This window comes from Protopterus annectens, chromosome 16.part0 (genome assembly GCF_019279795.1).
Source record: "Protopterus annectens isolate FY-2018-M chromosome 16.part0, PAN1.0, whole genome shotgun sequence".
In the NCBI taxonomy this organism is placed as follows: Eukaryota; Metazoa; Chordata; order Ceratodontiformes; family Protopteridae; genus Protopterus; species Protopterus annectens.
Window position 1 is genome coordinate 759837864 of NC_056750.1, and position 12517 is coordinate 759850380.

Consider the following 12517-nt stretch of genomic DNA (forward strand, 5'->3'; position numbering starts at 1 on the left):
TACTTAAATAGACAATTTCAAGTTCTGCAAACTTGCACTTGTAGAAAATTATGAATAAAGCTTTGCTATTTTACTACAGAAGAACCAGGGACCTTGCTCTACTGTATCATTAAATAGCATGCACACCATTGGTGCAGAAGGCTGTGGATTCTATTCCAGCACCAGGTAGTTGTATTAATTATCCAGTATTGATGCTTTAGTGCAGCAAAAGCAGGTGTTGCACTCCTGTGTGCGCCATCCCTGGATGAGATCTTAAAATAAGACCCATCTCTCTGCATTGGTAATAGTTCTGATGGATGAGGAAGATTTCATGGCACTTGCTGAAAAAGAGTAAGTGGAAGTTCCCTATACATACCACCTGAGGTCTCTCCTGTGAAAGAGGCCATTGGTCTATTGGGACTAACCTGGTCAACAATCTAAATAAATAAATCATCATACCTGTAAGCATTGCTTAAGGATGCTGGCCTTTTCTTGCTTTGAAATATAGGACACTGAGCAACATGTTAAACAGAAGGAATGTTTCGCTGAACACTTTCACCTGAATATTGTTTGCTGGCCTTGAACAGCACTGAGCTTAAAAACATGAGACATTACTATTTGGGGAAACTTGGCTTCCAGCATGCATTCTCTCATGTTAATTAATATAATCAGCTCCAGTGTCACAGCTTGTCAATAAATAATATTACTTTATGAAATTAAATTCACTTTTGTTCTTCAAATCAGGTTTCACAACCTCCCATTCTGTGAAGTGCCCTGTTGTCATCAGCCTGGTGCAGCTTCAGTATGACCAGTAGTTTATCTGTTTCTAGAAATGATTAGCTGATGGCCTTATCTAATCTAAAGCACAGTCTTATCACACACTTCTCATTGCCATTGAGTCAGAATTTCTTCTGTGATCTTGCATTTTTATTTTTGTCATTCCCAGAAGTCCTTGTTACCATTAATCATAAGGCATCAATGCCTCCAGTGCTTAGATTTAATGTTTTCATTTACCTATATCTATTTATAAATTTTGCTTAACAGAACCCACCCCCCTAAATATAATGAGTTATAATCTATCATGGTGACAAAAAATGCTACACACACACACAAAAATGATGACAGGCACAGAAAATGCAAGCATCCCCTTAAAGCATACAGAACTGCAAAACAATATTACAAATTTGCTTACTTTTATTTTAAAAGGAAACTGTATAATATATACAGTACAATTTTTCTTTAATAGTTATTACACTATTCCAACAAGGCATTTTATAATACTTCAGAGTCCACTATGTTCTGTAACTTCACTTATTTTAACTGGCTATGTCTTGTTTAAAAATGTAAGAATGTCCTTCTCAAAGCAGTTGCTCTCTGCCATGAGGGAAGCAATCCGTACTCTATAGCATAACTTGATCCTCAGGATTTTGTTTCACATTTTCATCATGTAGAAGATATCATTGTTCTAATTAGTTTTTCCTCTTTGTAGTTATAAAGATGCCCTTTTTCACAATTTGCAAGCCTGACAAAAAAAGGAACATTTTAGTAGAATATAAAGCAATGGCATGTGAAAAATAAAAATAGTATTTATAACTCTAACTAAATGAACACAAGGAAGGAAATGAAAGGGCATGTTCATGATGCAGAGAGAAATCAGCTAAATTTATATGTCATGTCACTTAGAAAGCTATATTTGCAGAATTTGTTAATATGAACACCATTACATATTGCTTAATGGAACTGCCTGATTGTTTAATGTAGACCATACTGGACAATAATGGGGGACATCAGGTAATATATGCCAAATGTTAAGTATCCTCAAGTTTTAGAAATGGCTGCTAATAAAAATAGGGCATTGTAAATTGCTCCTAAAATCTTAATGCTTAGACTTTATTGTCTTTGCTGTTACATGCACATTCAAAAGTAAAATGACCTTTTACTGTAATATATTCTTTTTACTGCAAATCTGTCAGTGATTCATACATAAGATGTAAAATAAAACACATCCTGAAGTACTTAAAAGCAAATAGTTCACTGTGTTAAGCGAAATAATGGTGTGAGTGGTGATGCATTAAAAGACATTTATTACAACAATGATACTGGGAAAGTAATATTGCATGGATTGCTTGCAAAGCACCACATAATGACATGCAAATGTGTGTTAGCATGGCAATGTCAAGCATTCCATATGCAAATAATGAACTCAAACATGACAGTGGATTCAACAATGTAACATTTGATCAATGACCTGCGTAGATCAGTGTGTATGAACACCATGATTTCTTGTTGGGCAGGTGTACCGCTCATACTGGAATATTAGAGGTAGCATCTGCTTTAGTTGCACAACATACATTAATGTCTGCCGTGGGAGCCAAGTATCCATGATATTATGTGCTGCCACCATCCACATTGCTGAAATGTCCATTAGTGGCTGATGTACCATCACTTCCAAGGCTAGGATGTAGTCGACAAAGACATCATACAGGCACTAGAAAAGTGTGCTGTAGTTACATGGAGTTAAAGGAGATGCATGGACTCCTTACTCCAGTAGATGCAAAGATTTGTGTGACATCCTAGCTAAATTGATATTCAGTATCCAACAAGAAAGATTTTAGAAGTTTTGCAGATCTTCAGAGTGTAATCAGTAGCTTCTCCTCATTTGTTCACATCACTATAATCAGTTTTTCTTTTCATTTGGTAATTTTTAGGTAGTGCCCCTTAAGAGCGTAGGCAAGGAAATATCCTTACCAGCATACTATAAGGGACAATTTAGGAGATTTGCAAGCCTCTGATATTTGGGAAGGTACAAAAAGCTTATCCTTTTGCATATTGAAGGGTGTGATTAACATGCTACATTTTGTCAAATGGTTTTTAATCAGAATCACTTGTTTGGTTGAATCCATTTAGTTAGTTTGCCTTTTCTTTGAATAGTGTGTGTTTTCAGGCAATGTTCCTTAATAATGCAAGTAATGAAATACCCTGCTTACTGCAGTGTTATGAGGTTTTGGACTACATATATTAGGAAGTGCATGAGGAGACTTATAGTGGTGCTAAGGTAGCGTTGTCGCTTCACAGCAAGACATTGTTGCGTTCGATTCTCAGCTACAGCGTCTTCTTTGTGGAAGCATGTGTGAATGGGCATTCCTTCATTGAAGGTTGTGCATCAGGGCTGTTAACTTGGCACATAAAAATCCACTACCAAATATTAGTGGACCGGAGTTCCACTGTGGCGACCCCTAACCGGGATAAGCCGAAAGACACAACAACATGAGGAGACTTATTGTGGTAAGAGGTTACACAGTCAGTGTGGGTCAGTTGAGGTCGCTGACATAGGGAGTGCATGAGAAGGCTTATTGTGGTAAGGGGCTACACAGTCAGTAAGGGTCAGCTGCGGCCTGTAAAAGTATGATGACAAAACAGCATGGACATTTCCTTATACATACTGCTGTGTTTAGATGGGGTGGGGGGATGAAGATGGGGACTGTCTGCAGACGTGAAAATTTACTGGCATTTGTTTATTGCATGCATTTTTGATGGATCAGGAGTGAAAGTATTATTTTTCATACATATAAAGGAGCACAATTCATCAAGATCAAATGATTATTTGACAAGCATCAGACTTAGACCCCTGCAAGGTACATTCCATCCTTGAGATGATGTGATTGCTAATTTTTTTTGAATGATCTATGGAAAGAAGATAAACTCATGTGTATGTGTTTACATAAATATTTAAATATCTATGTATGTATATATATATATATATATATATATATATATATATATATATATATATATATATACACACAGCTGCGCTTGTTTTTCATCATACATCAACTGCTCATGACAGTTTACACAGAAAGAACAATCATTTTAGATTAAACATAAAAAGACTGAAATAAAAAATAAACTATTTTTTTGTTTTTTGTTTTTTTGCAGGAGGCAAGCCCTCACTGCACTCTCCCCACACATCTCCTGCTAGTTATATATAGCAACTTTGAAATAGCACAACAGCATAGAATGGAAAAGTCCCCGATCCCCGCTTCACCATAAGATACAAAAGGGTGCGTGCAAAAACGCCATAGAAAACAGCGTTCACTCATATGAGCATTTTCTGTGTTGACCTGTAATCATAGCTATGTCTATATATATATATATTTATATGTGTGTGTGTGTGTGTGTGTGTGTAAATAGATACATACATAATATGTGTGTTTATTGTACAGTTCACATGAGTAAGCAGGCATAGTTGTAGTGGGGGTGAAGTCTCCCTGTGCATTCTTACTCAGGTGTATTAATGCTAACCCCTCTGCTGCCCCTAACTCCCTAACCCCCAAATCTACACATTAACTTATTGAAAACACTTTCATGACAGTACCCCTTTTCAGACAAATTATGCCTAAAGTTTTTTTTTTTTGTATTTTCTTTTTTGTGAGTGATCACAAAATTCAAAAAGTGAAAGCATTTGTTCCCATAAAGGATTATTGCAGCTCTAACACAATCAGCCAGCCCCTCATGGTAACCCTTTCCAACTCAGAGACAGGCCCACAACAGTGCTTTTCCACAGTCAGAAGAATCACCACACTGGTATGTGCTGCTACACTTGTTGTGTGGTAGTGACACATTCAAAAAAGCAGTTAAATAAAATTAGTCATATGCTGTGCCCCAGAAAATGCTGTGGAAAGTGATTTATGCTGACAAGTGATTCAGAGACTCGTACAATATGGTAAAATAGTATGTCTGTACAAAACAGGTAACACTGTAAAAATGCTACAGTCCCCCATTCAAGTCAATGGAAGAGGCAATATTACAAGTATGCTTAGCAAGGTTTAGCAGAGAGGTAGTGGCAAGACTGAGTTTGTGAATATATATGGCATTGTGTGTGCATATATGCAGGTATCGGTGGTCTGGTTTGGCTGTATTTTTTTTTGGGGGGGGGGGCTAGGTCATTTACAAGATCAACAGTGTAACTGCCTGTACCTTTGGGTGTGGAGATGAAGTGTGAGTTCATCCATATGTTTTGCCTGAATTGGAAGGGGATGTGGAATTAATGTGTGTGTGTGTGTGTGTGTGTGTGTGTGTCAATGTGTGCACGTGTGTGGGGGAGTGACTGAGGGGAGGGACACATGTCAATGCCAGTGGTAATTTGCACTGAACTGTACTTTTTAGCACTGTCAGTATTTGGAGGAGATTCAGGAGCATGCAAATTATCCAATAACATGGTCTACCTCGTTATAGCTAAAACTGTTGCTAAATCTCATTGTATTAGGTCACAAAAACTGACCTACTTGTGGGTTGTGGTCAGAAGGTTATGAGAGAGTTAGAGGTTGTTTCTGACTCATATGGTTTCTCTTCATGCAGTTGGTTTAGTTTCAATACATATTTTTTATTCTGATATTGATGAATTTTAACAGGCAGACACTGATGGAACGTGCAATATTTCTGCATGTCAATTTAAATGAATAGAAACACACACACACACACACACACACACACACACACACACACACACACACACAGAGGGAAAACAAGGTGATAAATAATGAAGGACTCTACAATGCTGTGCTCTTTGAGTTAAGAAGGTTCTAATACGGTTCAAGGATATACATTCTTCAACTGAAGCCATAACTTCTGTCACTACAGATAAGCATATGTATGCACTATATTACTCATTTGTCATTTTACTACACCACACAATTTGTGCAGAAGAATTAAATAATGTAAGGAGTCTCCCTAGTATTTTTATAAATGAAATGCCACAATTTTCAGAATATCTTAAACTAGTAAATGGAACATTTTTGCTTGATTAGTTGCATATGTTTTGGCTTCAAATGGCAACAGTAGTTCAAATTCAAAGTAGAAGCTGCAATTTAATCTCCCACTGGTGCCTTGAAATCTATCTTGGCCAAAAGAATGCTTCCACAGTCATTTAGTTAATTAGTTCTTGAGGACTGCACTTCAGTTGCATCCTGTCATAATTCCTCCAAATGTTCTCATGCTTATTCAGTCTTACTTAATTTCTTACTTTGTTATTATCTTTATGAAAGGATAAGAAATCGATTGCATATTTCAGCACATGACACAGATACCAATGAATATTGTGGTGATAAAGAATGCCCTAAATTATTTGTCCTGTTTTACTGTTATGTACAGATTAGGTCCTGATGAAATACTATGTGACACAACATGATACAGACAGTAACAATGCGTCACAGCATTTTACTTTGTAGTAAATGTTAATGTATCGTAAATAATGCTTTTCTGGCAGCTAGCACAGAAGAATCGTGTTTTGAACTGCTAATAAGTTCCTTCCTGTGCCACAGATACAGGGTTTGATTCATCCCAGCTTCATTTGCCCACTCTGTAACTGAGCAAGTTGCTTAACCAGACAATGCCACTGAAAGGAAAAATGTGTCCATTGGGCTTACCTGGTCAATAAATAAAAAAAAATGAATACATTTGCTTCTAGTCCCTGAAGAAAGTAACCTTTGACAATATATACCGCAGCATGCCTAGTGAAATTTGGCTTAGTGCCAGTAACAATGGCTGAAGATGTAGTTGGCACACTTTTCATGATGGGAGATCATTACGTTATGGTTTTATTTTCCACACAGGTTTCTGGATTTATTATCAATTACTCATACTGTAGCACAACTTAGTGTGTGGTGTAATCTAGTGGCAATGTCCTTCAGATGAGATGATGAACTGAGATACCTTTTAAATGAGTTGATGGTAGAGCAAGTGGATGCAAAGGGTTCCATATCACTATTTGAAAAGAGTAGAGAAATTTCCTACTGACCTGGCCAAATTTCCCCTTGTCAGTATGAATATCAGTTTGGGTCTCCCCTGAAAATATCTTGTACTTGGTAAGAGTAACCCATTTAAAAGAAGTAAATAAATAATTATAAATGGGTACCATTGTGCTTTCTCTGATGCTGCCATACAGTCGGACTTTCCTGGTAAATAAAGATCAATAAACAAGTAGATAAATAGTAAATATATAAACATTTCTGTGTTATATGCACAATTGATAGAGGGATACAAACTTTAGTTATATATCCTATACGACCATCTGCAAATACTCATCACACATAAATAAGTTAAGAGGAGGCCTTATCATTGAATAACAACTAAAACTGCCAGCTTCATTTATTTACCTAATAATCCCAGCCTCTTGTATACAATGTCAACAACAAGAACAATAAAATAATAACAACTTAAGAAATACAGCAGTAGAAAACCATGACTGATGGAGCCTGTTCATTAAAATAGTGGAAGGAATGCAAATAATATGCATTCATTAATTCATTAGACAACTTACACAAGTAAGTACGCCAATCCATTGGAAGAAAAGAGGCAAGTAACTAAAACTATAATAAACAAAAAAATGTGTGGGGGTTAGTTTGGGGATGAGGTATGAACTTTTAGCACAAGAATTAGGGAAGTGAGAATTGTGACTCACAGCAGCATACCTCATTCCATAAAACCTTTCATTATAAGATATTCTATGCATCACACACCAGATCTATCAGATGCTCCTCATTTATTATACCAATTTGATTTCATAGATCTGTCTGTGGTATTCCATAATAAAAATGTAACATTTTGAAAGGTATTTATTGTCTACACAGGTATCTGTCAATCCATCAACAGTACTTCTGTTGAGTGATGTATGATTGACGCATAAGGAACAATTTATCTTTTACCAAAAATGGAGTTTCTTTTTTTCTCGTCTATTGTACAGCCTTGGAGTAGGTATATTTAATATCAGGTATGGGGGTGTTATACTTCATCAGGTGTGCAGATGGGGCTCTTCCCTCATGCAAAAAAAAAAAAAAAAAAAACTTACCTCAGTGGTACTGAAAACCTTGTTTCTCACTTTTTCCACAGATCATGTAGTATTTGATGAACGTGCTGTCATTGAATTGACATGTATTTGTCTGGACACGGCACAGTGCTCCATATTAGTTAATCATCCACTGAAGGAGAAGTCCACCAAGCAAAATGGTAGTATACACAGCACATCTCACAGTACGTACTGCTCTGTACTCAAGCACGGCACTGACATGCTCTGCTTTACAAAGTTAACGACATACTGCATCATTTTTTTAAAAGACACTTTTTACTGAGGTATCTTAGGTACCTTATAAAAGACAGCTACTGCACTGTCCACACTGTCGTTCTCTTTCCTTCAGCATATGTGGAAGGGGTCCTCTATACACAAAGACTGGGACACACCTGCTAAAAAGATGCTTAAAAGTCTGTGTATGTGCTGTACCTTTTTGCAATATTCCACAGATAACCCAGGCAGAGAATGTAGAAGGCATGGTAGCTACCAGCATATATGTTGCTGTACCTCCTAATGTTTGCAGGGAATGGACAAACAGTACTCATTATGCTCCTAAAGGGATACACTGTTACACATTGTGGCATGGATAAGAGCATGCCAAAATATATATTCACTGTACTTTCACCATATCTTTAAGCAGGGACAGGGGGCATAAATCTGTCCCTCTAATATAATGCTCCAGTTATCTTAAGCATTGTCTCTCACTCCCTACTGTGGGTCATTAACAGAAATGGCAACAGTTATCCCCATGAACTATTTATAAAAAAATGAATTACTTAGCAACGCATTTGATTCTCCCAATATACACTATACAAGTAGTTATGACACATTTGAAAGTGGTATGACAAATACCATTCAGTATTTCAGCTAACTCCCTAATAACAAACTTCCATTCTTGCATTCCTGCCAATATTCTTAAGTATATTTTGTTTGAATCCAGGAAGTGTTTCAGTTTATTGTTAATTCACACACACACACACACACTACACATATGCATGCAGGTGCAATGCACACATACAACCCACACCCACATTCATGCACACACATGAGCATACACAAAACAATACAATGCAAGAGCTGTTAAAGCAGTACTTGCCTTATAAAATAACCTAGTTTGCATTCTGCTTCTCATTATTAGTGCAGTGAAAACTGCACAACGTGGACAAAAAAGCATTTGCACAAGGTATATGAATCTATCCACTTCATAAACAAATGGGTTAATTATTCAGAGATTCTTCACAACACACAAGCAGAAAGGGCAGAACAGCTGCAAAGAAACTACCTCTGAATTGTAATTCCTTGAATGGGTTTTACTAAACATCTCGTAACAGCTACATGCCAAAAGCTTACACATTTACAGCTAGAACATAATTTAAAGGAAACTTAAGAAACCCTCATAACTTGCTCAGAACAGACACTGATCATTGTAGGTAGTTAATAAATAACATTAAGGAATCGTGTCAGTAAATGTCTCATTTTAGTATTGGTTCTCAATATTATCAGTAAAATGATCAGAATGCCTCTCTTTCTTGGCATACAGTCATAAAGCTCTGACTATAGCCCAGAAGACATAGACATGATCAGTAGCTTGGGAGCGTAATGAAACATACAAGGGAGGAATGGCATACCCATCCTAAGAGGGGAGGGTCAAACGTTCTGGTCAGCCATGCCAACAATAATGGAAAATTAAGCCCCGATATTATAGGGGTGGTTGTGTGTATTGAGCTGGGAGACTGGTATATGCTAGAATGTAATCCAGTCATGTACAAGAGCAGTCATATCAGGGTCACTTGCATAAGTGGTCCATATGCCCTCATTGACACCGAGGGATGGAGAGTTACGGCACACAAGAAAAATGTCCTCAGTTGTTGGGATGGCAGCAAAGATACATATCCAATGATGTCTGCAAGAATCGTGGCCAGTCTGGATGGATTTCACCCTAGACAATATGGAAAAGCCCATCTGTAGTAAGCAGTCAGGGGAGAAGAAAGAACTTCCTGTGAATGAGATTGTTTTTTGTACTTTGCTGGCATCATTATAGATGTGGCATTTTAAGGGTGTTTTTGTACAATCTGAACTGGCTGAGGTTTAATATACATACATATATGTGTGTGTGTGTGTGTGTGTGTGTGTGTGTGTGTGTGTGTGTGTGTGTGTGTGTGTGTGTGTGTGTACCTTTTATTTATGTAGTTTAGTAGTGTTTCCTCACAGATTAAGGAGATCTAAAGTTTATGCTGTAGCACAGTGTGCAGATTAATGTGTTTACAGACTACTAGCTTTTGCAGGGTGAATGGAAGATTTGAGTGGAAGGTCTGTTGTAAACAATAAACCATATGGACCTATATATTGGTAACATCTTCATCTTTCTCTTCATTGGGTGGATAGACTGAGTGATGCTGAGAGAATATAGGAGGTTTGTAAAGGAGAGAAGAATTACGTGGGCAAGCAGTGTGTTTGATATAGCTGGATTTAGAATATAGGATATAGCAGTTTAGAAAAGGATGCCTTTTTGTTTAGTATTAGTTCTAATTTTGCTTGTAGGTGCTGGTTAATTATTACTTATGAATGCATTTCATATTTAATATTATGATTGTAATTCCATATTTGAAGGGTTTTTTTTTTACATTTTGTTACAGCTGTAAGATACCATACATCAGTTCAGCAACTTGTAAATTGTAACAAAGAATTTAGGAACATTTCTATGCAATTAGAAGCAACACAATACAAAGTCATTACCTGGACATACTGTGGTATTTAGCAAATTTCTTTTTTTTTTTTTTTTTTTTTGCTTTTTGTATTGCATCATGTAGACTGGAGACATGGAAACCATGATAAATATAACAGAGCTATGTTGGCAACTTAGATCACAGACACCAGCAATCCTAGCATTAAGCCATCCAGTTAAAACTGAAAGATAATATAGGAGGTTTGTGAAGCAGAGAAAACTAATTTTAACCTAATTTTAATATTCATTTTTTTTTTGTTAGTGTCCCTGAGGATGACTAAATCATTCACCACCCACTCATCAAAAATATCTTTAAGCCTATTGAAAAATATAGACAACAGTAAAAATTATAAAGATAAAAAAGTACATTTAAGACAAATATTTATGACTTAATTGCATTTCAGAAGCATGCAGAAGAAAATTACACACAAACATGTTTAGTATAACAGTTAGAAAGCACTTGAAATATTTTCTAGCACAAAGCATGCCAACAGAATTTTGAAGCCTGAGTTTTCTAAGTTGCATGAATGTCTGTAGCCACTAACCACCTGCAACATGTATTGGTTGGTTTTCACTGAAGCAAACATTTAACTTTATCATTTATCTCTTTGCAGATTCTGTATACCCTCAGTGAAACCAAAGCCAAGGTTTTCCTTTTCTGAAGTTCTCTAGATTTGTATCATCACTGCTAATAGAAAGAGACATCTGTCAGCATGGGGTTCCAGACCCACATTCTGATTTATTTATTAATAGCAGTTTTAGTAGCAGAGACTCATGGAGGTACAATCAAAAAACTCATCAGGCAACGAGAAAGCGTGCAACCCAGTGAAGGCAGCGCAACCATGTTGGCAGGAGAACAGCCTGTAGTCTATAATCATGTGTATAACATTAAGCTGCCCATGGGGTCGTTGTGCTCCGTTGACCTAGATGCTCCGCAGAATCCAGAAGTGAAGCCTGTCCTTGAGTCTGGTAGTCAGCAAACAGAGCACACTATTGATGAAGAAAACCAGATTGTGTTTACACACAAGATAAATATCCCTCGTCAGGCCTGTGGATGTGCATCTGCGCCAGATATCAAACAACTGCTAGCGAGACTGGAGGAACTGGAAAGCCAGGTTTCAACTCTGCGGGAACAATGTGGCAATGGTGAAGGATGCTGTGGAAATTGCCAAGGAACAGGTAAGTCACCATTTTATTTCTGCGCATATACCTAGTACATTTTAATGGTAACAATGCCTTTTGTTAAACAGGCCCACTGGACACACAGACCCTTTTCATAGGATGACCTGTGATTAACGTCTGGTTAAGTGACATGCTCAAGGTCACACATTAGATAAATGAAGACAGAGGGAATCACACTCTATACCTCAGGAGCTACATCTCACATCCTTAACCCTCTGTACCATTTGCCAGACATTTTCATGCATCTCTGCATTATACATCTCCATCTAAAACAGTATATGTTGTTCTATTTCTCCTCAGTTCATATATGAACATAGCTTGTTTGAGGACCTCTTACACAGATCATATGTGACGATGAAAACCCCATTTCATTTTGCTCTGCAGTTCTGCAAGTTAAAGGTACCATTTAGGCATATGAAAAATAAGTATGTATGTCTTTATTTGTGTTTATATGTTTACTGAAATATGTGGTATATGTGACAAAATGGGGTCTATATTAGAACATCGAATGTTCTAAATATTGAATGCACTAAAGAGTAAAAATGCAGGATCTCAAAATCGTTATTGGGGGCTGCACACCCCCACACCCCCCGCTAAATATATATTCCAACTCTGAGATCACACTACAGTGAGGAAAGGGCAAATATTCTGATCTTCATTGTACTGCGATCTTGAAAAAAAAACACTTTGAGGTCCTGCATTTTCGCTGTTTAGAGCGTTTGATATTTAGAACATTTGATGTTCTAATATAGACCTGACAAAATGTAGAGAATGGTAGGGTTGGT

The 12517-nt window shown here is 37.0% G+C and overlaps 1 protein-coding gene across 8 annotated transcripts in view; it reads left to right on the forward strand.

Annotated features, from left to right (window-relative positions):
• Positions 1-12517, forward strand: part of TNC (tenascin C) — a 223528-nt gene that overhangs the window by 24958 nt on the left and 186053 nt on the right. For all 8 annotated transcript variants that reach the window (XM_044058609.1, XM_044058610.1, XM_044058611.1 and 5 more), the window contains exon 2: positions 11165-11729. In XM_044058609.1, the coding sequence (XP_043914544.1) occupies positions 11264-11729 (466 nt within the window). In that variant the 5' untranslated portion in view covers positions 11165-11263. The remainder of the gene's footprint in view (positions 1-11164; positions 11730-12517) is intronic.